The 27,740-nt window shown below is 38.1% G+C and overlaps 1 protein-coding gene across 2 annotated transcripts; it reads left to right on the top strand.

The window, feature by feature from the left end:
• Positions 1-26,134, top strand: LOC129768211 (ras guanine nucleotide exchange factor P-like). 2 transcript variants are annotated; one of them, XM_055769698.1, is made up of 8 exons: positions 1-655; positions 7,870-8,159; positions 8,225-8,556; positions 8,835-8,957; positions 9,020-9,141; positions 14,525-14,914; positions 24,475-24,582; positions 25,236-26,134. In XM_055769698.1, exons 1-8 carry the CDS (start codon positions 520-522, stop codon positions 25,289-25,291), a joined length of 1,557 nt encoding a protein of 518 aa, XP_055625673.1. In that variant the 5' UTR covers positions 1-519; the 3' UTR covers positions 25,292-26,134. The 2 variants fall into 2 exon arrangements, with proteins under 2 accessions (XP_055625673.1, XP_055625671.1); XM_055769696.1 differs by having other exon boundaries at positions 25,233-26,134.
• The last annotated feature ends 1,606 nt before the right edge of the window (positions 26,135-27,740 follow it).

The raw sequence follows: 27,740 nt of genomic DNA, 5'->3' as shown, positions 1-27,740 counted from the left end.
CATTCTGACATTTCGTGTTGAATTGTGTGGAAGGACTTTTGTTGTTCCTCCTCTCTGCTCATCGCACTTTGACAGCTCGATGGAATGTAAATTTTAAGAATAGTTTATTACGATTATAAGGCGGTCAATTTCGTGTGGAAGATTTGAATATCTTTTTCCGATCGTACGCGATTGAAATCTTTTCAACAGAAGTGTATATCACGGTGATGATTTGTTGACAAAAATCAATGAAAAAATTGTGAAAGCTGGACTGGAAAGGGGTCGTCGGTTTGTTTCACGGAGCAGAAAAGCAGTGGGGAAGAATTTGTGTGTGCGAGGAAAACATAGCAAGCATCGGTCGCGTATTGGAACTGCACTTACTGTCAAACACAATTCTCGTTTTTGTGTAGAAAGGTGAATAGTGCTACGAGGCGATATAAAGTTTAGTGTACATTTTTTTCCTGGTTCCGAAAAGCCGTCAAGATTGAGGAAATAGAGGAAATTGTGGAGACCGAGGAGGTCATCCTCTCTCCCGATGAAATGCAACATGAAGAGTATGAAATAACTTCGGTTCCGATGGAGGCGACAGCGACACAAAATATCAAGCGAACCGATATACGCGACCTAGCTCGCGAGGCGCACTTTCAGGCGAAACTTCTTCAGCAGGAAAATGAAGGTACGGGAGTTTAGTGAAATTATTTTGATTGCTCTACCCTTGATCGCTTTCGTAAACAATAAACTATCAAAATTCATTGCATAATTTGTCACATATTTCGAGTTACATTTCAAATTTTATTGTAGCCCGTCTGTCAAATGTCAAAAGTTTGTCATACTCAAAATAGGCAATCGGCGGCTTGCGATTCGAGCACTAGCTTCTAATGAAGTACTACTTATTTTGTTCTGAGCATTATCGCGCAGGGCACCAGTTCGTAAAATGTGTCCAAAAAATACATTTTGTCATGGTTTATAAAATGAATTTTTTATAGATTTAGCATTTTCTTCGCATGACATTTCATTTTCCAATATGGCGTCACATGCTAATATCAAGTTCGTTCGGGCTGAAACGAGAAAATTTTCGGTATAATCCGTTGATTCGAAAGGTTTTTGGACAACATATTGAAAATGTGTATGCATCGGTAGGAAACGATATTCAGAAAAATTTAGTCTTTAGAAAAGAACGAATAGTGGTAAACTTTCGGAATAAGTCCAGTTTTGATAGCGTGAAAAAAGCTGTCAAACATCGTTGGTCTGTTTGACGGTGTTGGTGTGATGCTTTGTATTATTATTCGATGCAGTAGTATCAGTTTCATGACAGTGTTGCCAAAAACAATTATTTCAACGTAACGATATGTTTCGTAAAAAAATGTTACAGTTTGGGTTTTTATCAACTTTTTTTAAAAGTTGTTTAAAGTTTTTTAAAGAAAATGCCTTTCGAGTCAAACACAGCAATAATGCGATAATGTTTCGGGACTGATAGTGAAAATGTGTTTCTAAACAAGTTATTTCAATAATTTGTTGATTTTATAATTTATAATTATAATTTAAATAATTTTATTGAGCCTTAATACTTTGTCATCTTGTGATGTCGCCGGATGGCATAGTTTTAATACACTTTTTAAATCTATTTAAAAGTAATTAAAAGCGATTTTCCTAGCTAGTTTTGAGAAATGACGTTTAATGTTGCGGTCGAAACAACAATAAATACCCGATTATCCGCGGTGCGGATTATTCGCGAAACCGAGTTCCAGTTCCAGTTCCATAAATCGTGATAGCTCAAACAGTCGAATTATCGTTATAAAAAAGTCATAGAAAATTGCGATATTGTTATAGAGAGAAACGCAATTGATTTCACATACGAAACAATTAGATTCTATCCTTATGAAATTATCCTTATTGATGTCTTACGAGTTTGAAACAATAAAGTAAATTCATCCATTGGTGAATTTTATTTAGTTTGTAATCCAGTATATATTGTTTAAATCAACGGCCGAACGTTTCTTAAAAAATATATGAATAAAACTATCTGAAAAGCTTCTGTTAACTGATTTAGAGCGGGTGGATTTTTAGTGGTTTTTCTTGGGATTCTTTGGATATTTTTATTTTACACCATTTTCAAACCTTCCGACTTTGTCCAACCTATTTTGTAGCGTCATAATTTTGTGTTCGTTGAACTCATTCGAGACAGTGGGCTTTAAGTGAGAGTAATGCAGTTTACTAGGCGACAACATCAGATCATCTTACTTGGATGGCACGAACGTTCCCAGTGAAGCTTTTGCCTTCTCAACTTGCGTCATTTTTATTAGAGGTACTTAATCGAAATTTCTATGCCGAATAACACGCCTTGAATGTGTTCTAGAGTGGTAAGCTCTAGAATACGCGTGACCACAGTGCACATCGGAAGTAATTTCCTTGACGAAAAATGAAATTTATATTTTTCTTTCTCATCATCATGAAACAATGAATATTAGATCAACTATAGACGAATTTCATGCCAATTCAACAGGTCGTTGACAGCACCGTCTCAGATATGAAAATTGAAACAATTTCTTACATTTCGTCCTTTGACCAATATTTTGTATGCATCATAGTTCTTGATATATAATTTTTTGTTAAAAAATAAGAAGTCTTTTTTAGTTTTTTTCAGAAATTAGTCTAATTCTTTTTCGAATATTTCAAGCGTGCAAAGTTGCTTAAATGACACATGTCTTTACGCCCACAATGTTTCACTACTATCTGAGAGTGTGCTACCAACTCCTAAGACGAGTTGGCATAAAATTAGTCTCTAGCTAAAGAGATGGTCATAACGGTTCACTTTATTGAACGATTCAGTCGCTAACCGTTCCCCTGTGTTTTCGTTATTTCGCTCAACGAAGTGCAACGCCAATATCCCCGGTATCAAGAACAACACTAAATGTTTGCTGGAACTCATTATACAATGAATTTAAAATAGTTTTGGAGTTCAGTAGAGGAAGAAGGAATGCTTTCTTAAAAGTGGCAAATTACGTTTCTCATATGACAATTGTGTATGTAATCATTGGATTTGGGCCAAATATAGGCAATTCTGATATTCTCTATAGGGTAACTTATTCCAGGTTAAATAAAAGAACGTGTTTAATAACGGTTCCTTCAGAGAAAATTTTGTATCGACCTTTTGTAATTTCTTTTCATTCTTATCCATACAGTTCGTCCGAAATCAGTTCATTCGCTAATAATTCGTTTATAAAAAAATCTTTCGTTACCAGATTTTATGGCGAACTATTGTTCTTTTAATAAAAGTGACCGTTCATTCTCTCTTTTCGTACAGTTTGCGGAATGTTTATCCATCTTTGATAGAGATCAGTTTTAGCCTATGAACGCGAAAAAATATTGACGTACCATTGCCTGTAAAATTGTACTTGCATAATAAATCCAAGTTCAGAGAAGGGTTGGTTTGGCTTGCATTTTTAGTATTTATTCAATTTTGAAATATATAAGAAGATTATTAATAGCTTCTTCAATTAATTGCCGAACTATTGGAAGCTTTATCGAGATCGATATGGTTCATGTGATTATTCCAACACATAACGATATATGAATTTTAGAAGAAATTGCAATTTACAGATTTTCGATCAACAATCATTGGGAAACACTGGCAACATTATCGCGATGCTTCCCTGCGTGTTGAATGTTATTTATCTGTCGGCGTGGCTGTATGCGTGATGTTTTTCTCGTTTTCCTCTTTGCGTGACATTTGAAGTTGTGTTTATTTACGTACATAAGGAAGCTGATTGGTTAATCGAGTGTGCATCTGCTGTCCACTACATCGAAAGTTTTTATTATAACGTGTGTATGACATTTCTCGAACGAACGAAATCTTGTTCGACTAAAAATGGATCGAGTTGTCATCATATGTACGATTGTTTTGGATAGGTGGCGTTCGATGCAGTGTTGCCCGTAACGGAGTTGAATTAATTATGACGCGTTTACATTAGGGAAATCTATAGCTATATATTGATTTATTCACGTGAAAATATATGTAAATGAGTGAGAATATATATGATTTTTTTTACGTGGAGAATACTTACCTCATAAAAGCCATCATAAAGGTGGTCATACACTGTTTGTCCATAGGTCAAACATTTCACACTTTTTGACAGATAAAGTTTGGTTTGAAATTTGTACAAACACTATTTTATTTGCTACTCTTCAACTGTCAACAGTGGCAAACAATGTCAAACATCGAATATCGAATATTTAAGGTAACCTAACTATGTACTGAAAGGTTTGACGAACAGACCGAAAATAAATTTTAGGCATCCAATAACTGAAAACGGTAGAACCTCGATTATCAGGTTCGGATTATGAATGTGAGTTCCTTAGTAATTCTTTAAACATTCCCGAAATTTGTCAGTGAGTGGTAGAGTCTAGCTCTTTTGTTTTGGTCATGAATTTCACATTATCTGATCACTGATGGATCACAGATGGATAATTCAATAATTTCTGTATTGATTCAACATAGTTTTCATGCTAAAATATTTTTCTTTCGTGTTGGTACCTCTTTTCTGCCCTTTATTGCGTTATCAGCGATTTTCGTTATACGCGGTGATCTAGCCCGACTATTTCGTGGATAATCGGGGTTCTACTGTATTTGTTTGTCATGTTTTGTGTCGAATATATTTGATCAGTACACGTTGATCAAATTTTATTTTAAGAGGGAAAAAGTTAAAAATAGTCGAATATTTGGCTTCGGCCATACAGAGAAAGAGATGTGAGCTGAAGGAGAGATGTGATGTTGTTTAGATTTACGCATGAACCGCGTAAAAACGGTTTAATTGGAAAACCCACGTAAAAACCTGGATGTAACGGGTATTTTAATAGGGACGCTACAAAAGTAAACAGATAGGGCAAACGACGCCATATTTTTTCCCGCCGAAATTCGGAGTCAACAGGGTGTCGACTACCTTGGAAATCAGGGAATATCAGGCAATTCAAACAATGTCAGGGAAAATCAGGGAATGTCAGGGAATTCCGTTGCCAATCTTGGAAAAATGAAATTCTGTAAATTAAAATTTTGATTATTGGAGTAATTAGAATGTTAATGATTGTATTTGACTAGTTTGACTCTGTAGGTTTTTCAGTATATGTTGTTTGCTTCGGCCTGTAGGTGAACTTCTCCTTCTTAGGCGTCGTGAACAAATCACGTAACGCGAGAAGGGGGAAGAGGGGGTTGAGGTTGCGTTACTCACTGTGTATTAGAGATAGTAAATTGCGTTACGTAGGGGGGAAGGAGGGGGTCCAAAATCCGGATTTTTTGCGTTACGTAATTTGTGCACGACGCCTTAGTAGAGTTAACTGCGCAAAAGTAGACGGCTTTTACATTCGCGCTGTTTTTGCTGGCATTTGGCATCAATACCTGCAGTTCAGCTTTAACCGATTCCCTTCCTTCTCCTTTTTCAAAAACTATCGCTAAATTCATGCTTGAAAACCATATTATCAAAGCTGAGATCCTGTGGTGTCTGGAAACAGTTATCTCACTGGCACAGGAACATTTTATACAGTGCCTGTGGATTCAAATTTTTCCACTAGACGCTCAGTTATTGATCTGGCAGATATGGCGTCGTTTGCTGTCCCTATCGGTCTACTTTTGTAGCATCACTATTGAAATACCCTCTAGTTTCACTTTGAGATTTTTCAGCAATTTTGTAAGAATGATGGATGGACTTTAAAATTTGACTACAATCATTATCCAATCATTTGGATCACGTAGTTCATAAACGTAGAAGAAAGTTGATAATAAATTTAAATCAGTTGAACACTACCCGACAGAGAAGCTCATTTGTCACAGAATAAATAATTTTCTGTAATCATTGAATTAACATATTTACGTTTGTTAAATTTAATTGAAATATTTAGAACGAAAAAAAAATAACTCGAAAAAAACATTAAAGTATTAATTTTTTTATGCTTTCGTATTAACGCCACCGAAGTACAACTTTTATTAAAAAAAATTGTTTTTTTATTTTTTTGAAAATTATAAATTTATTCTGAGGTCAAGGTCAAGGTCGGGCGAAAACGCATCTAACGATGGTAAGGAACCGAGTTGGTCCCAAACCGCCGAAGTGACGAAATCCGAGTCGGCCGCCGATCCGCCGTCGAAAGCGGTGGCCTCTTGCAAGCAAGTCTGTGTTCCACTGGTTTCCCGGTAAGTTTGAAACAGAGGAGACGATTCCTTAGTTATGTCCGGCCAGCGGCATACGTTTCATTTTTTGTTACGATTAATGTTTGCTTTGGAATATGAATGATGCACCAGGTAAGCTTATGCCGTCCGACGCTTGTTAACGCTTGGTTGGACATAACATAACTCTATGTATTAAACTAATCAGGCAATCGGTGGAACACAGGTCTGCTTGCGGTCGACTCGGATTTCTTCCCCTCGGTGGCTTGGGGCCGCCTCGGTTCCTTATCCTTGTTAAGGCTGGACTTCTCGTGAGCGTGAACGTGAACAGGTGCTGAAATAGTACGAAAATTTCACGGTTCTTGTTCACGTTAACATTGGATGTTTACCAGTGAACGTGGAGTAAGTAAACATCGAGCTTAAATGAAGGAATTTGGTTAAAATATACAGTTCACGAAGCAACCGGTTCATGTTCGCCTATGCCGGCGAACTATGGTGAATTCATCAACATCCCGAATCCACGGTGAAAATTCAGAATCGTAGTGAAACATTGAATTAATCTATTTTTATTAATATAAATTGTGTTTTTCAACTAGAAAATGTTTCTTCCTATCGTTTCAAGATGTTTTGCTCCTGTTTTATACTTGGACTTATGAATTATGACCAAAAAAGTGTTTGTTCGCGTTCGCGTTCACGAGAGGTCTAAACCAGCCTTTAGATGGTAACTTCGCCCCCATCACATTGACCTCACAATAAATTTCATTAGGAAAAAAATAATTTCAAATAAAAATCCTACTGCGGTTAATACTAAAGTGCATTTTTTCTTATCAATTCTTTTAACATTTTCAAGATAATTATGCTTAACATTTTTTATGTTACTTTTTATGCTATCTACTTGATTTTCAAAAAAATATTCCATAGCCTGTGCTCATTTCTTAATGATCCCTTAAAGGTAGGTTTAGAGTTCCCGTGAACGTGAACGCGGACAAACACTTTTTTGTTAATAATTCATCAGTCCATATATAAAACATCTTGAAACGATAGGAAGAAACATTTTCTAGTTGAAAAACATGTTTAAACACAATTCATATTGATAAAAGTGGAATAATTCAATATTTCACAACGATTCTGAATTTCCACCGTGGAATCGAGATGTTGGTGAACTCACCATAGTTCACCGACTTCGGTGAACGTGAACGTGAAAACAGTGGTGAATATAAATGTCAAAATATTTCCCCGTTCATGTTCACGTTCGAATGTCCCAAGGCATTCTGAAAATTATTTCATCATGTAATCAAGGATTACGATTAATATATGAACCGTGAACTTAAAAGGATATGTTTAGCAATTCTCAAGTTTTCAATGAACATTTTGATATGGATTTCATTCAATCGGATCTTTCCGCGGGTTGAAAGACTTCGTTGCTTCGGGTTGATTCGTGAACAACTGTATATTTTATCCGAATTACTTTATTGAAGATCGATGTTTATTTACTTCACGTTTACTGCCGAACTTCTAATATGAACGTGAACGTGAACAAAATCATTCTATTCACCACGATTTTTTTAGTTGTTTGTTCGCAATGTAGTTCACCGTGAAATGATCGTACTATTCCACCACCTGTTCAAGTTCACGTTCACGGGAACTCTAAACCAGGCTTTAGCCTTGAAGATCAAGAAAGAAAGAAAAGCGTATTTTTTGCAAAATGCTAATATATTGGTACGGTCCAATTTCAGCCCAAGAGCTTAATTTTCAGCCGGCTTCCAGTGCGGAAGATACGGAGGGCTCGGACCAGGAGCATACTATGGGCGAGCATAACTTCAGCACTGAACACGAAGGAGAACCACTGGAGCTGGAGGGCATTAGTCCAAGCAACCAATCGGCTATCCGCAAACGACGAGGAAATTTACCCAAACACTCAGTGAAGATCCTGAAGCGCTGGCTCTATGAGCATCGATACAATGCATACCCTAGCGATGCAGAAAAAGTAACGCTGTCGCAAGAAGCTAACCTTACAGTGCTACAGGTGAGAATAGTTCTGCAATTTTTTTTCGAAAAATTTATTAAATTTAAATCTCTCTTTGATTGTAGGTTTGCAACTGGTTTATTAACGCGCGACGACGTATTCTACCGGAAATGATTAGACGCGAGGGCCATGATCCCCTGCACTATACCATATCGAGGAGGGGTAAAAAACTGAACAACCAACTCGCGAATATGCAGGTCCCCAATCCAATCACAATGAGCCCCGCATCGGAGGTCATTGTTGGAGCTACCGAAGAGATTATCGAGGAGGAAGAAGTCATTGAAGAGGGCGTACCCAACATCATTACTTCCAGCATCGGGCAACAGTACGTTCAGACGCCCGCGGGGTTGGTTAAAGTTGAGGAAGACGTGGACTTTGAGGATCATATCATATATCGGTAAGTTATGAAACTGTCCACAAGCTTTTTTTCCGTTCCCCCAAACTAATGCATCCCAACGATTTCGAAGATATTCCTATAATATCCATTGTTATCGCACCCAAAAACCGGTTTTCCAAGTCTCAAATACTAGAAAATATCGAAGACGCAAATGCAATCAAGTTTTTCGAAAGCCCAAGCCCCACAATATCCAAAGGTTACGTTACAAATAGTTCTTCTGCTTGATTATTTGGGAATTAATCATGTCATAACATTGTATCATTATTTCATTAATTAAGATCGGATGAGAGCAATATTGAGTATGAATACCCGGAAGAGGATGAAGAACTACAAACAGAGCAAACCGAGTGGGATGGTATAATCCGATATGCCAACGATAAGGACGACGAAATTCCCGAAGAGTAAGATTCGCACTCTCTTCATAAGCACATATTAACAATAAATCGTTGGTTTTCAATTCTAGAATCACAGAAGAAGAAGTAATCGCATCGGACAGTCATGTGAGCGAATATTTCACCACCACAACACATCCCAATCTCACCCATTTGCCACAATTGCCACTAGCGCTGAGTACAGCCAACACTGGTAAGAAAAAGTAGATGCTCTGTTGCTGCTGTTTTAACATGTTAACACCTTACGGACCGTTCACGAGTTTTCTCGTTTTCGCTTTCCTTCTTTACGGACTTGTGTGAAATTAGCCGATAAAAGTTTTTGTTGCGTGCAAGTTTCTATTCAACGTCTTGCTGGATTTCATGAATAATGAATTATTTTAATTGAGGGGCTTAGAATGAAAGGGGTGTAAGTGATTTGATCGATTTGTCTACATCGACTCTCTCTTTTGGTCATAACTTAGCTGCAAACTCATTTCCAGCTGTATTAGACAATGATAGATAGGTCAGAACCTCATCTATCGGATTATATATAGCGAATTCGTTTTTAAAACTGAGTCAGTGCCAAACTGACTCTGTAATAAAAAACGTTTTCAGTTTCACGAATGCGGTGGTTTGTTGGTGTGCGTTATATAGTCTGATTTGTTTATATTTACGACGGCAAATGTACAGTGTCGACGTCGGGTGGTGATATTAGTGCTTGGGAGGTAAATTGTTCTCCATCAGATCAGAAGGGCCAAGTGCAGTGTAAACATATAAAAGTTTGAATGAAAATTTTTACTTAATATTGTTTGATTACCTAACACATGTAGTTCTGACACTCACTTAACCATTTGTCGATGCATTTCCTGTTTGTTCCACAAATAATTACTATTATAATATAAAACCATCATTAGACACAGTTTTCGTTCAATATTCTGCGATATCGGAAAAAAACTTTTATTTAATCACATAAAATAAATATTCGATACGTTAAAGTAAATTTTCATTCATAATTTTGATTTTGAAATTTATTCCACCTGAATATCCATCATTATTTTCACCTCCCAATGAAAGCACACGTAGCTTAATGCCGTCTACTCTACTCCTCAAAATCAGAATCCGAATTGGATTACGATTCCAAAAATACAAAAGCAAAAGCAGCAGGTTTTCCATTTTCCATAGTCTTTATTTTTAGATTTTCCAAAACAATATTCGGAACTTGACAGTTCAGTATAGTTGTATTGGTGAACCCGAGTGCCAACCCGTGAAACATCTCAGTGCGAAACTAACAGCTTTCGGGGCGAACTAGTGCGACACTAAGTGCGAAACTGAGTGAATAAAAAAACGTTTTGACAGCAGTTAGTGCGGCACTGGGGTTGAAACTGAACAAAAACGAATTCGCTAATAGAAAACTCACATTGGAACGTTTTTGCAGTTGAGTTATTAACTAAAGAAAAAGTTGATGAAGAGAAATCGATCACTTACACCCCTTGCATTCTAAGCCACTCAATTGAAATAAATTGATTGTTTATCAAGTAACATCTTTCACATTCATGCTCATAAGATAGAGAATTGAATCATTCATCTTTCCACATAATTATTTTTTTTCTTGATCGTAACAATATAGGAAAATATACAGAATTTTGAGAATACAAAAATCGAGGGGTTGTATCCGATACACGACCGCTCAGGACGTAGGACTATCCAATCTTTCTTTTTGAAATTTGTTGGTTTATCATTTCGGATATTATTTGCGAAAACGTCGAAATTGCATAAATAACTCTTTAGTGAAAAGTTTCGGGGACCCTCAAAAGTTTTAATGGCTTGCGTGGTTTTATAGAATCATTTCTAGAAGCAACAATTCTTTCTTGCCTTTGCGAGAACAATACACTAATTGGTCATAAGTCGCAATTTGTTATTAAATCAATGCACACATAGCACTGAGAGGCATCTTCCATGTATCGCCATTCAACAAGCATCAAACACGCGTCTAACAGATGCACACAGTTGCAGCGATAAAAATGAAACATCGCGAGAATGACCTTTATGAAAAATCGTTTCTCGACTCTCGTTCAAATCGTCAACAAAGCTAGGAGCTTGTTGCATCAGAACAGAGCCGATGCGCACGAGAGCAAATACGAATGGCATCTAAAAGTATCGAAGATGTGCTATTCATATGTACAGGAAATGAACAAGTTCTAAGTTTCGCGCAACGAGAACAAGCAACACACACAGAGCCCCGCATCAAATTTTAATGTCCAAAAATCATCTTTATTATTTTATGATATATTTGGTGATATGAAGCTTGATATAATGATTAAACATTATTTTTTTTGAATCGTTTATTTTTACAGGCTCAGTTACATTATCTTAAAGGAGCCGAATTCTTAAATATATTTTTTAAAACTATACATATACAATTTTCCTAACACTATGGTTAGTAAGGTGGAAACCCGATTACTCGCGGTTTACTCGAGTTTAGGAGGGTGACATATTCTTTCAGGAAAGGGATGGGATATAAGGGAATTATTACAATGTTGATGATCACACTCAACTCTTAAATCTATTCGTATATCTATTGTATATTTACATTTCAACTTATTTTACTGTTTATACCAAGGGCGCCAATCGCTCGCAATGGATGAAAAGGAGGGTATAAGGACATAGGGACAATCACACACGAAGATCGATAGCTTTAAGGAAAACATATATTTGGGTCATGTAATCAAGGTCTAACCGAGCCAACACATCTCTCACCGGCACATTGGGCTGTCTTCCTCGGGCCCGAAGGGAGTTTTCTAAATTCGATCTGGCGACAAGATACACCTCGCACGACCAAACAACATGCTCGATGTCGTGATAACCTTGACCACAGACGCAGAGATTGTTGCTGGCAAGATTGAAACGAAAGAGTAGCGCATCTAACGAAGAGTGATTGGACATGAGTCGGGAGAAGGTGAGAATAAAGTCCCGACTTAAGTCCAGACTTTTGAACCATGGTTTGAGGCTAACCTTAGGGATAATCGAGTGAAACCACCGGCCAATTCATCTTCGTTCCATTTGCGTTGCCAGTTAGCGATGGTATTTTTACGGACTAAAGAATAAAATTCATTGATTTTGGCGATTTGACGCTGATAAATGTCGCCTTCAATCGCACCTACCTTTGCTAATGAGTCAGCCCTCTCATTACCCGGAATTGAGCAATGAGAAGGGACCCAGACAAAGGTAATGCCATTCAAAACTCAGGACCCTCATTGACCATCTTTGTATTGTTACAGAATAACTACGTCCACGCAACAATCATCAGCGATGGATATCGACCCACGGTCGAAATAAGATCGATTCATCCATACAACTGCTCTGCTCTGCAAGACACATCGGGCTGCTGTTCTATAAATAACTCAACAATGATCAATAAACTGTCTCCGCTGTCCGGTGGTCCAACTGGATAATGGAAGAACAGAAAGAATACTTCTTCTTCTTATATGGCACTAACGTTCCTAGAGGAACTCCGCCGTCTCAACGTAGTATTACTTGCGTCATTTTCATTAGTACTTAGTTGAGATTTCTATGCCAAATAACACGCCTTGAATGTATTCTGAGTGGCAAGCTCTAGAATACGCGTGACCACAGTGCAAGTCAGAGGAAATTTCTTTGAAGAAAAATTTCCCCGACCAGAACGGGAATCGAACCCGAACCCCCGGCATGTTAGGTTTTGACGCTAACCACTCGGCCACGGGAGCACATAATACTCTTACGCCTAAATGGCTACTGTGTGAATGTGCCATATGTAATGGTATAGAAGAAATACTGGCGAATGGCAACTGTGTAATGTGCTAATTATAGATATATGATAACCATGTGACATGTACACGATTGAAATTCGGCTCTGTTACAGCTAAAATGCTGATGAGCCTTAAATAAAAATAAAATGGGATAAAAAAAAGGTAATGACACAACAGCGTCTGGATAAAGCACTCAAAATTTCTCGTATTCTCTCAAGGAAGTACAGCGAGCGCTTTTCCGGCCTCACTGAACGGATAGCTTCGACAGAGCTAAGACTATCCGTTACAATGTAATAGTGTTCAACAGGTCGTGAGGCGACGCTGTCCAGCGCCCAGTATATCGCTGCCAATTCAGCAATATATACTGAGCAAGGATTCTGAAGACTGTGGGAGGTGCTAAAAATTTCATTGAACACTCCTATACAGCCTAACAGCCTATAATCCAATAATAAACAAACAAACAAACTCCAAATCCTGTGGACTCATTCATAGAGGACCCATCAGTAAAGTACATATTATCACAATTGATACCCCCATACTTTGAATCGAAGATCGTTGGAGCGATCCTCGATCGTTGATAATCTGAATATCCATGGATATCTTGCTTCATGGACAGATCAAAATGCACAGAGGAATTGATGTAGTCAGGAAAACAAACACGGTTAGGAATATACGAAGATGGATCAACCTGCATGGAGATGAATTCATGATATGAACTCATGAATCCGGAGTGAAAATTTAGCTCGATCAGCTGCTTAAAATTTCCGATCACCAATGGGTTCATGACCATACACCGGATGAAGAACCGAAGAGATAATAAATTGAAGCGATCTATTAGTGGGAGTACGCCTGCCAAAACCTCGAGACTCATGGTATGCGTTGAGGGCATACATCCCAACGCAATACGGAACAAAGATACTGAATTCGCTCGAGTTTAATGAGGTGTGTTTTGGCAGCTGATTCAAAACAACCAGACCCTTTCCCCGTACTACTCGTGAATGTTTTGGCCAATAACTTTTCTCATACCTTTTTCCGACCAATGAAAATTTGGCTAAAGATAAATAAAAATATTCTCTATCCAATGAGTACTATCTCGAGAATGTGTTTTCGGTCCTTTCAAATAAGTTTTTTCAATTTTCTTTAAATTAATTAATTTCACCCATACATGTTGTATAGGTTTTGGCCTATTACTTTTCTTAGACCCTTTTCCGACCAACGAAAATTTTGCTAAAGATAGATAAAAGTATGAATGAGTACTATCTCGAGAATGTGTTTTCGGTCCTTTCAAATAACTTTTTTCTTTAATTTTCTTTAAAATAATAAATTGCTCCCATACAACTTGGCCTATAACTTTTCTCAGCCCCTTTTCCGATTAATCAAATTGTGACTGGAGGATAGGTAAAATATTTCTCTATCGCATAACTTCGATAACTATTCGAACAACATTTTTTTTGATTTTCAAAATTCTATATATTGACCTATATTGACCCACGCTCGCGTTTCAGTCTATAACTTTTCTCTGTCACTATAAAAAAAATGGAATTATGTGGAAAGATGAATGATTCAGTTCTCTATCTAATGAGCATGATTTGGAAGGTTGTTACATGATAATCAATCAATTTATTTCAACTGAAATAATTCATTATCCATGTGATCCAGCAAGACGTTGAACAGAAACTTGCACGAAACAAAAACTGTTATCCGCTAACTTCACACAAGTCAAAGCGTGCGGTCCCAGGCGTATGTCTTACAGATTTCTTTCCGGTCCTTAGAGTGTTAACATACTATCGGCTTAACTTTCCTTCCAATTAGAACGGGCATTGACGACTACGACAGCACAAATCGTCACCACCAATCCAGTTCCCGTAGGACTCTCACGGGTACAGGTGGTGCCAAGTTCCACGAGCGCATCCAACGTGTCCAGTCCAATCGTAGCAACCGTGAAGACTGCTGGAACGACGATCGTGTCGACACCGATACAGATTGGCAAAGCGACCATCGTGAAAAAGCTGATCCCCACAACGGCAGTGGTGGAGGCAAACATCAAAGCGATAACTCCAGTGACCACTACGGCTGTGCTGAGTGCGACAAACTCCAACATCAGCAACAACAATAACAACAACAACAACAATAACAACAGCAGCAGCAACAACAACACACAAAACAATTCTCAGCACACAACAACCGCTGTCAAAGTAAAAGGTGAGTTATATCGGGTCGTTAATCTCCCCAAAACTGCTGGGACTTTCAAACAAGTGAAACATTTGACTTTTGCGAATATCCTAGGAAGAAAATAGATGGTATAGAGCAGTTAGATGTCACTATTATTTACAAATGGTTTAAAAAAAAATTGTGTCTTCAAAGTTTCTTAAATTAAAATAGTTCTTATAAGTTGTCCAAGTTTTGCATGATTTTTTTTCAAATTACGTTCGTTAATGGTTTGCGGGCTTCTTTTGACATTGGACATATAATTAACATGAATGTGTTTGTGAATTTTTATACAAAATATGAACTGAAATCATTGACGAATAAAAATGTTGCGATGAATATTGCGATTGAAAATTGGTTGTTTGTACTCGCTGGATGCTTTCAAAAATCAAACAAAATTTTTAGGAAAAAATTATTATTTTGACAATCTTCTGTTATTTTTCCAGCAAAGAAACGAATACATTGTAGATAACCAGCAGATATTGGGAACTTTGTACCGCTCTTATTTTTATAGATTTGAATAGAATTTGAATAAGTTTTTCCTGATATTATTTTTTTTCTGATCGTTATCGTTAATCCTTTATCGACCAAGCTGTAAAAATTATGTGTTTAACAAATACTGTTGGTGTAATTTTGAACATTGGCGTTACAGAAACTCCAATCTTCAAGAATTCTTTTTCTTCCATTTTCCGTTTTCAGGAAAATGACAAAAAATAGAAAAATCACCAAACAAAAACATTGGCCAAAACCTACATTTTTGTTTCTGCAGGAAATTCAATCAAATTTTTTTTCCCTTCATCGCAATGTGTGATCTTTTATCAATGTGATACTGCGGATAAGTTCACATATTTTTCAATCTTATGTGAGGTTTTGTGCTTTTCGCACATAGTTGCTGTAAACCGAATTTATTGGCCAATAAAGTTATACAAAATTGAATTAGTTAATGGAAGCTAATAGATTAAGCTATCATTTGATGCTTAAACCTTGTCAAACCTCATATGGTTGCCTTCCAAAGCTTCGATTTTTCGAACGCTTAGCATTAAATTGGTTAACAGATGACACCACTCGAATTTTAATTATTGGCATGATGAAACACTTTCCGAATTTCATTGAATGCAATACATTTAATTTACTTTGTGGGTTTTCATTTTTTAGGGCAATTCAATGCTTTGTGGCAAACTACGTTTTTCGTTTTGTTATCCGAAGCATATACAAACAAATACGAAGAGTTTCCAAAACATGAGTATAACAAGTATGATTGGCCGGACGAAAAGCATTTGAATTCGAGATCGATCTCACATACACCCGAAGCAAGGTCTGCCACATGATGAGCAGCACCCAGGCAATCTTTAGCCGTAAATTGTGTAACGATAATCTTATCAAATACAATGAATATAGGAACCCTGTCTTACGAGAAGTTGTTTCTCCCGGATTAATCATACAATTAACTGATTTGAACGAATACAACTGCCCAGTAATTGCATTTTGAATTGCGAACTTCTACTCAACCAATAGTATGTAGTTTGATAGTTTTGATAGTTGATAGTTTGATAGATACTCTCATAATGAATTTCTCTTCCGGCGTTATAAAATGGTATAAATTCCGAGGGATGGTAATCAATCCGTTAAAACTGGTTAACTGGTATTTTTCTATTGCCAATCGCTATTAATTGGTAGTGCTATGAAACCGCGGTTTCATAGCACTACATAGTGATTTCAGTGCAGAATAACCTGTAGCAACAACGAATCAACATGGAAAGATGAAACAAAAAAGGTTCCAGTCAAACTATTCAATGTCAACACAATTTGATCGTAGTGTAGAACTCTGCAAGTGAAAACCTCATGCTGTGCCGATTAGAGGACTATTTTTTCCGAAACTACCTTGCGTCTTTGCGGAAACTCTAGAGCAGTAGTGACCACTTCGTGAAAGTAACTGCTGCCAACGCTCTCAAGTGTTTTATGAGAAAGCACGGAATGCACGTAAGCGTGGGTCCATAGGAGAGAGAGAAAGTTTGGGAGAGAATTCATTTGATTTTGCTGCGCTCTCGTCATTGGAGGGTAGTCGAGTTCATTCACCATTTCAGTGTGTATTGACAATCGCTTCTTCCTTCCTCATAATGATGTCTAAATTTTTCATTTATTCGATTATCGATTAATCGTTGGGGAATTTTTTAGTATTCGATTCATTCGAATAATTATCTTTCAATATTCGATTAATCGAGCGAATAATAATTTCTTGTAATAATCACGTATCACGTTGTCATTCTGGTCGCGTGGTCTATCGGGTTGTCGACTTACAATTTCACTTCAATCGACACATTGTCACTCAATAAGGAGCCTATTCGCTTTTCAATTTCGTGTAAACTCATGCAGACTGAAAATAGTGCTATTCTCTCTTCGCGCTCAGTAAAGAGAATTTGCCTCATTCTACGCGGCGAATGAAGTGAGATAGCAACATTTCACGTTTTATTGTGTAAGCCACTTTAGTTTTCACCTCCTATTTGATAGCCGAGTCGATAACATATGAGGATATGACCTCAAATCTCACCTGTGTGACAGACTATAGTCACGTCACTCGCCTGCGGGAACTCCGTGACTTCAGTCATCTCACGTCATTCGCCGCGCGGAATAAAGGGGAATCACTTCATTTTCATACAGCTTCGCGTTCATTTCTGTCATTCTTCACACTGAAGCGAAGTTGTCGAATAGTCAAATGAAAAAGAATGGTTCTTATAGAGCAATTTAACACCAAATCAGACGAAAAACGGATGATTTGGACGCGACCCTCTCCGTTTTTTTAAACCGTGTACATATGGTGTCCGCTATCCAAAATCGCAATTTTCATTATCATATGACTAATTTCAATTGCAACTGATTTTTCAAAACGATGTATGTAAAACAATTATTTTTTTCAAACTCGAAATCAAGATGTCTGATTAATATAGGATGTAGGATAGAATATTACTGAAAAATTGAATTTAATGCTAAAACTGTTGTTTCTCAAAAGAGCCGCCCTTCGATATTTTCTAATATATTTTTATAAAAAAACTCTTTTAATTCAAAAAATGTTGACATATAGTGATGCGGTGTTGGACTCTTTGAAATGCTGATATAATTTAAAAAAAAATTATGATACAACAGTTTTTTACATTAAATTCAATTTTTGAGTAATATTTAACAGTGTTTTTGAAATATTATTTTTCTTTAATGGTTCAATAATTCTCCAACAACTATGCAGCACATCATATTTCAATCAGATTTTTTGAAAAAAAAATTCAATTATATAATATATACGCCCTTATGAGAAATCAGTCGTAATTAAGATTGGCCATATGGTAACGAAAAATTGTGTTTTTATTGTTTTAACTGCCACTATATGTACAAAAATAAAAAAAAAAATGAGAGTGTCTTATTTCGAATGAAAATTTCGTTGGAGCTCGAAACGCTCTCTCTGTTACAGCTCTGTTATATCTAAAATGCTAATGAGCCTAAAATAAACAAATGGGATAAAAAATAAATAAAAAAAAAATCTTCAACAGGAACACGTGTACACCTTGTCAGCGAATGACTAATAACTATGAGATTTATATCCTGTAAAAGTGTTGCAGATCACTCCTTTCTTCATAAAACGATGTTTCTATGCATAATCTTTCGGAAAAGTACCAAAACACTTATTATTTGTTCCCAGTATTTCAAAAAACGTCAAGTCCAATTGTCCCATATTGTTATCCTAGGTATAATTGTAACACCATGTATTTTTAAACCGTAATCGAGCTTGATTAATTCAAGTGAGGGAAACTTTTCACATTTCATTAAACAATAGTTTATTGCTTACATAAAACCCGGGATATTGGCAAACTGAAATGCTTGAAGCTTCTGGTAGACAAATATGCCAGAAAACTTTGATTGCGTTTTTTTTCAGTTGCTGATTTTGGGACATGGGACAACTATGCGTAGAACGGCAGTATGTCTCTTATAATTCCACTTTTTTGGAATACGGTCTGAAAAAATCCAGTTTGGAGAAATGAAATCGAATGAAGCATTCACTTGAAAGCATCGATCGTGTTCTTTCACATGTGATACTGACGTATCGCCCATTCGAATGAAAATGAATATAGCCCATTCGAGCAGTTTCAATCGTCAAGTGAAAGCGCCTGTTATCAAACTCAAAGGGAAAGATAGCAGAAAGGAACGAAATTGAGGAATCGATGTTTCAGTTGCTGAAGAGAAAGGAAGAATCATAAAAGTCATTATCATCTTTTAGTTTCGAAATTATCAAGCACTCGGACCACAACATTCTTCCTTCGGAAAGGAAGTAAAGCCGTGGTCCGAGTGACGAACCAGCTGATAGTGTTGAAAGTCATTGTAATACAGAAAAAATGTTTTTTTTCTGCTCGCGTGTTTGGCGTGTGTTTTGAAAATTGGAGTAAATGGAAGCCAGCACTAGCAAAAAATGGAAAGTGGCAAGGGAAATTGTCCGAAATGTACTTCGTTCTGCTGCCTGCTGTCAAGAAGGTTCTTTCTGAAATGAAAATATGAGTTGAAACATGCGTCCAAAATGGACATGTTTGTCGCCACATCCTGTGCTGGAAAATTTTCTGAGTTAGAAAGAAACATTGTTTGTTTCAACGAATGGCTATTGTTCATCTTCAAAAACAACCAGAAGTATCAGAGAAATTCACGCAGCATCATAACATCATACATCAGGAGAATCTCTGCGCCAAAAAAGTAGTATTCGAGAATATCGTTCCAATCGTCAATTAACTCCTACGCATTGGATCATCGTGAGTTCTAAGCTTTTCTTGAACACAAGTAAAGCGAAATTCCATTCTGAGGTACGATGGCTTAGTAGCGGAAAAATAGTGCAATAAGTTTTTAACCTTCGTAAAGAAATTGGAAAAAAAATTAAAAATCACAAGTCTCAAGGTGGTAGCGACCTGCAAGGTGGTAAATTGAATCACAACATATCGTTTTATCATGCGAAAATAATTTCAATTTTTATAACATTTCAAATTACATTCGAATGCCCTTCACAGTAAATCTTTCATTTGAATATGGCGTCGATTGTTTACGAAATTCTGTTGTTTAATTGGTCCAAGGACTAGTTAACGTTCGCCCAGTTAAAAAGTAGACCAGTTAAACCAGGACCAGTTAGCGAACGGTTACTGTACTTGTGTCAGTTTTATTAGAACTAAGTTTAGATTTCTATGCCAAATAACACGCCTTGAATGTATTCTAAGTGGCAAGCAATACACTAACCACGGTGCAAGTCGGAGGAAATTTCTTAGAGGGAAAATCCCCCGACTAGAACGGGAATCGTACCCGAACCCCCGGCATGATCAGTGTGACGCTAACCACTCGGCCACGGGAGCAGAGGGGTAAGTGCCCACAACAATTACTTAATCTCCGACAAGAAACTCGCCGGCATCGGTCAGGTGTTCACGGCTGAAACAGCAAGAATTTTTGAAGCTGCCACAATTCCGTCAACCAAGCCGCTCTTGATAATTTGAGACACGGCTTGCATCATCGATGCCATCGGTACAACCGGATCCAGGCACCCATTGATATCGGGTTTTTCAATAAGATCGCTACAAAAGTTTTTTTTAATAAAAACAAAACCGGTTTTGGATATCAATGAAATTTTTCATTCATGTGAAAGTACATTTGATGCCATTATGTATGGAACTTGATTTCTTTTGCATGGCCACCACAGGCACGCTTGCAGAAGTCAAGACGCTGAACCCATTTTTGACGGTTTTCAAGCATAAATCGGCCGAGACTGGGTCGAAGTTCATCAATCGTCGCTGGCTTGTTGGCATACAGCAGGCGACCAATTGACTGGGTCATTTCGTGAGATAACACGTTCACCAAACTTGGTTTTCAATAAATCGATTGTTATCATCCAATTCGGGCCAAAAATATTCAGTTATCATTGAGCGGTAGCGATACACATTCAAAGTAACGTGCCGGTCTTGGTCATCACGGAAGAAGTAGGGCTCAATAACGCCGACAGACCACAAACCGCACCAAACCGTAATTTTTTCGGGATGCAATTGTGACTCATAGAGTACGTGTCGGTTGTTGCCTGACCAATAACCCATGTTTTTCTTATTGACGAAGCCATTCAGTCAGAAATGAGCCTCATCGCTGAAGATGATTTTTCGTTCAATATCCGGATCATTTTCAAGTTGTTCCTCAGCCCAATTCAAGAACATACGACGCTTCTGGTGATCAAGCGGCTTCAGTTTTTGCGTCAATTTGATCTTGCAAGGATGTAGGCCAAGATCTTTTCGCAAAATTCACCACAACGACGTCACAGAGATGCCCAACGCTTGAGAACGACGTGTGAGAGACTGATTTGGGTCTTCCTCAAATGATGCGCTAGCGGCAGCAATATTCTCGACACTACGGGCACTTCTCTGTCTCACTGACACGGGAACATTTTGTACTGTGCCTGTGGATTCAATTTTTTCCACTAGACGCTCAATTATTGATCTGACATGACGATTATGACGACCCTAAATTGGATGTAACGCTCTTAAAGTTTAGGCCAAATTTCGGTAGTAAATTTTAATAATCTCGACTCGTTGTAGGATCGAATATCTTTCCATTATGAAATGGTAAACCTTACTAAAAAGAAATTTCAAGAGAGCGGAAAAAAATATGGCGTCGTTTGCTGTCCCTATCGGTCTACTTTTGTAGCGTGCTTATTGGAATACCTGTTACAAGTCACTAGAAATATTTGTTGGTGGATGTCGTCTTCACGATGATCCCCGGACGGCTTCTAACGCATGAAATGCCTCTGGACGACCTCAAATTATGGATTATCAACACTTTCAACACTTTTATGGCAAAAAGGTGGTTCGCTGAGGCGAGGCTGTTCCTCCTGAAAATTAAAGGTTCCACAACTAGGTTGGATGACTTGAAAGCAATGATAGAACAACGAATTCTGTCCCGACTAAGAGCCGGCCACTGCAATATGTCACATAGCTTCAATAGGGGACCCTTTCGTCCTCTTTGTGATCTGTGGAAGGTGCATAACCCGATCGAACATGTCCGTTGTGTTTGTTCGAAATATGAAGATCTCCGGATGACGATTTCGATGTCCTGTTTTGGGCAGCAATCGTTTTCGCGCTCTAGCTGCGCGTAGAATTTTTCTTCATCGTCGTCGGCGCTACTCAGATGAGGACTGCAGACATTGATGGCACTGAAGTTGAAAAGGTGGCCTCGAATTCTCAATCTGTACATTCTTTCGTTGATTGGTCACCAACCAATCTCCCGTTTCTGCGTTTCTTGAATTTCCTTGTGCTTTTATTTTTACGAATAGTTTGCATAGCCTGCACCGACCCACTTTGACGCCGGAGGGTCACAGTACACAGCTCTGTGCAGAGTCGCTCGCTGGCCTGACACTGGCAACTGTTGTTGTGTTGAGCTCCATGGTGAAGAGGCGCTCTTATAAGCTACATCCTCCGTGAAAAGGAGCACCCTTCCATTAGCATTCGACCAAGCTCCCACCGGGGTTAGTTATCCGATCTTCAATATGGTTATTCGTACAATAGGTGGCACCGCGGATAGTTTGGAATATGAGTTACGAGTAGTTAGTAGACCATGAGTGGGGTCTATTGCAACATATACATGAAGTGTCGATGGTACTCTTTGTCCCATCGCTTTTTTTAATTTTATTAAGGACTAATTGGTTTACTTTATTAAATTTCCTTTCTCATTCCGAGTTCCCGCACTTCTTTCTTCACCGCACCTGTGGCTGGTCGTGCTGATAACGCGGTGGGAAGTTTAACCGAAACTTGGCTAGTCCTCTCTTCCTCTCTGGAGCCACCAAATGTGGTTGCCAAAGTGCGCTGGTTGCGCGAATGGAGAAGGGGAAGAAGACCCTTTACTGGACGCTTTTTGGTAGGCCAGATCACGTAGAGCACATAACAAGCATACGTCTACAGGTGTGATCCGGTAGTACCGCGTCACTTGGGGTTTTGACCGGGCGGAGCCAGATAGAGAAGGAAAATGGAGGGGAAAGGGAGGATTGTTGGAATTTTCGGATCTGACCGAAGTGTATACTCACTACAGCTCCTGGTAGTTCTGGTTCTCCTGATCCTTGGCGGTGGTTCTCGCTGGCGCTGTCTTGACTTCTCTTGTGATCTCTCCTTCATGGATGTGGATTGTGATATTTAGACATTTACTCGGTTAATTTAGTTCCTGCCACGACAGTTCAATTTTCCCTATGGCCTCCTTATGAGTTCTTATCTCATGCCAGAAGGGCGTAACATAGGGAATCGGAAAATCATAATTATTCTCTACCTAATTCAGACGGGCGGCCGAAGGGAAGATTATGTACCCGCACCCTGGCGCGATGTCCCTTTTCCTTTCCGTTTTATTATTATTTTTTTTATTATACCTTAAGCGAGCTCCTCGGGTTTCTCGCGACCTTCGTAAATAGTTTATTGCTTTAGCGAGCTGATTGGGATTTATTCCGTCCTTGGTTATTTACGACCGGAGATAAGTTCAGATTTATCCGTGTGGTTAGAACACGCTCTATGTCTAATCAATGAATCACGCTCTAAAACGTGATCCTTGCGGCGACAGCGCCCGTCAAATGTTGTACAACAATTTTTTTTCACCAATTTTCCTCAACTCCAACTCGTTTTCAACATTTTTGGGAAACTCACGAAGGCGCTACCTTCATGATAGCCCAAAATACTTCAATAGGGAGAAGCTCCGGCGAATACGGTCGATTCATTCCTTTTGACACAGAATTCACTTGGCTGGAGCCGTTTTCTTCTTTCGAATATTTTCCGGAACGTCAAATTTGGACTTGACAACGTAATGTTTCTATCCTTAAAGTTAATAGAAGTCGGCCTTAACGTAGGTTTTGTCATCCATCACAATGCGTAGAAAGCCTCCGTGCACGGGTTCTGCACATTGTAAACATGTAGCCCAGAACGTTCCATGGTTTTCTGGACAACAAAAGACTATTACCTTGTATCTACTAGTGACGTCCCGGATTGGTATGTTCGATTGACGCTCGTATCCTGCTAAAACTTTCTTGGTCATCTGGGGATTCATTGGACCATTTTTACGGCCCTCCTTTTCGTTCTCTCAAGCGTTAAACACTTCTAGAAGATGTTTGGGAAGCGTTCTTAGTGATTGATATTTCCGGATTATTATTGTAATTGAACAAAAAATTTTCGTGGGTATTTGTTTACAACCATATGCTTGTAAGTACGGTATGTATCAACTAGTTCTACTTACAATTTCAGATTTAAAAAATATCCAAATTCAACCTAAAAAAACAGTAGAATTTGTACGGGCAATTTTTATCGAATACACAACCTTTACAAAAATTGTTTCGAGTAATTCTTTTGACAGAACAGTTTTTTGTCAGATATTACTTATGAAATCTGTCTTATGTCACCCATATTAAACTCTAAGGAGTGTTACACTCCAGTCTGAGCTTAGAAAATAAATCATAATCTTATCATATCGCATGCTTTGTATGTGCCCACGAATAAAGCAACCCATTTTCCTTTCGCTTGCCGTTCCAGGTGTCATCCGCGACGATAAGGATCAATTCAAATGTCTCTATCTGCTGGTGGAAACTGCTGTGGCCGTGCGCCAGCGGGAAAAAGAACAGGATGATGTCCACGTTCTCGGTAATTAAGCTAACCGCACACCCACAAAAATCCACAGAACCATCCCATTCAGAGACCTTCCCCCTTCCTCTGTCCCTGCTGCTTCCTATCTCCAAGAGCAAATCACAGATTCAATGAATATTCACAACACGACATCATTGTAAAAGCAGAGAGGAAAATCGTTATTTTTTCTATTCAGTAATGTAGAAAATCAAAACAACAATGAAACATAAACATTTTACTGTACTTCTTAAGGACCCGATCTACGCTAGGTGATAATATGAGGTAAAATACGTATGCAATGGGGAACATGAGAGAGAGAAAAAACGAACACACAGACACTCACAATTTGGCAAGCAAAATGAATCAACAAAACACAAAACTGTATATACACGAAATATATACACTTACTATAATATTAGGGCGTACGGTTGATGCAAAAAGGATCATAAATAATGAGAAAAAAACATTACTATTAAAGATTAATTACTACTAGTTTGTAAGAAAGTAGAGAAAACATAGGAAGAACGCGTGTTTTTCATTTCTCTGCAGTCTCATTTTTAACAAGCACTATTTTTTTTCGTTAGGTTTCACGGTTTTGTTTGCCGTATTTTAATTCTTTTTCTAAATTTCGTTTTTTTTTCACACCCCACAACCAACAATCAATCAAGAAGACGCATGTGATCAGTGGAAGAATACGACAAAAGTAAGCATCGAACGAAGATCGTAGGAAGTGGCGAAAGCAAAGCATTCAAGAGAGAGCAATTCAGAGACACTAGCAACTTTGAAGATTTTGCGAACCTACAATTCAATACCAATTAAATTTGTGTTAGTTTTATTATAATATTCAAGTTCATGGTATCTAGTGTTTTTGTTCACGTGCTCGATTTAGCATGGTTGATACAATTTGATGACAATATATGATGAACTGTGGCCATTTTTGTGACTATTATTTTCCAAAAAAATAAGACTCATTGCTGAATTGTGAGCAAACCTACTTTAGCTTTATTGGTTCGACTATATTTTTACGGGGATCCGACAGGTGAAATCATAGAGAAGACAATTCGCTTCAATTGTCAATGTGATATAGCCGCGCATAGTCGCATTTGAGGTTCAGTTAACTCGCGAACAATTGCAATTATTCGTGGTTAGAGTAATGAGCGAATCATAGTCAGTCAAACTTTCTTCCAATTCATGTTTTCATGAACATGTGCTATGTTATTTATTTACTAAGTACTCAATTCATCCCTAGGCAATGAATCGGGATCACCTCAGTCATTCGTGGTAGTTACGGTGTATCCTGTTGAATCCAGTCATGGTTGTGCATCTTCCCGGAACTTAGTTCACGTTGCATCTCTCCCTCTCTCTCTTTGCAATGTTTCCAAGCATTGTCTGTGTCTCATTCTTTACTTATTTATCGATTAATTTTCAGTGAAAAAAAGAAAAAAGAATTTTGGTACAACTAGAGAAGAAAAAAAACTCATTATTAGATACGTTTTATAAATAACTGTAAAAATTATTGCATAGAGATAGTAAAAAACAATTGAAATAAAATCCCTCAAGAAAATTTGAATCAGCGTGGCTTTTATTTTCTTATGGTAGTTGTATATGAAAAACTCCGTCTGCGAATTACGGATCTCTATAGTAGCATGTCCGAAACCTGAAACTATTGAGAACCAGAGCAGAGGGTCTCAACCCCCCAAGGAGGATTGTTGTAATTTCTTTTATCCATGGTTATCACGCAGAGAAAGAAATGGATAAGTCTCTTAGCATAGGTGCTACGCGATCCGTGCCGAGTGATAAATTACCTGAGGGTTTGATTAAATACTCTGTCTCGAACGGAGCCTGTAGAAAGGGGAGCGCACCTTCGGCAGTACTTTCTCCCCTCATTGCATTAAGTGGGTCACTGATGCAGCGGAACTTCTCTACCGCGCAACTCGTGGGACTGTTGGAACGAAGTGTTGAAGATGTAATTTTTTGCTACCATTCCTCTTCAGCGGAAAAAAACGACTGGTTGGTTGAAAAAAATGGGCCCTTCCCTAGTTCCGTGGAATGTTGCGGAGCTTCTGGCTGTCGATGTCTCTCCGGAGAGCGTAAAATATGATTACAACACCATTAAAGCGCTTATCGAAAGCCAAAACAATAACCTCAACACTGACGCGTGGAGAATACTAAACCGCTCAGTGATCAACATTTTGCAAATTGAGTAACCACGGCCACAATCACGGTCGACAGCGCATCAATGAAGACGCAGGTTAACCGGAATATGACCATCAAAAGTTCAGGGAACCCAAAACAAAAGACTCTCCCATATAGGAGGCTCTGACTCAGGGTCAAACAAACTCGGTGCCTTTTTGTTTCCGGGGCCAAGCCAATTCCTTTTTGTTCCATTCAAGCTAATCAAAAAGTTTCAAAATAGCTGAAAACGATGCTGGTTGTTCTCTGTTCTTGAAACAGCAAAGGCTCAGAACTATTCTAGCACATAGACAATTGTAAGCCACTCTCCAATTAGAGGGATAATTTCATGCCCCGGAAGAATGGTAACCAACCAAATGCAGAATGTCCCATGCACTCGCGTTCACTTGTGAATATCGGGATGTGGTTCTTATTCATGAGCCTTGGTTCAATCATTATAGGATTCGAGGAATTTCTACACAAAATGAAAAAAAAATAAAAAAAACAAATTGTTTAAGTTAAACGGTTTCATTGTGATAAAACATAATAGTAATACGGATAATGTACTAAAAGCTAAAAATTAATCTAGGGCGTTGATGAAACTAAACCTGTTGAAACCACACATTGTCCAAGTCCATATTATTCAATTTGGGCCAAAAATATTCGGTGATCATTGAGTGGTAGCGATTCCCATTCACAATAACGTGCCGGTCTTGATCATCACAGAAGAAGTACGGCCCAATGACTCCGCCGGGCCATAAACCGCACCAAACCGTAACGTATTTAATAACGCATATTTTGCTTATTGACGAAGCCTGTAACTGGAATTAGTCGACAGATATGAAGTGTAGTTGAGTTCAGTGTATTTCTAATTATAATTCTAATTAATTTAAATTAAATTAAATGGTCACATTCAAAAGAATGTCCGGGTATCTTTTGTTGGCCGATCTCTCTTTTCTGAAAGCAGCTCGCGTTGTCAGTAGAGCTATGAGGGCAGGGCGGGT

The sequence above is a fragment of the Toxorhynchites rutilus genome, chromosome 2 (assembly GCF_029784135.1).
Source record: "Toxorhynchites rutilus septentrionalis strain SRP chromosome 2, ASM2978413v1, whole genome shotgun sequence".
NCBI lineage: Eukaryota > Metazoa > Arthropoda > Insecta > Diptera > Culicidae > Toxorhynchites > Toxorhynchites rutilus.
The sequence above is the reverse complement of the archived record's forward strand: the minus strand, read 5'-3'. Positions and strand labels throughout refer to the sequence as shown.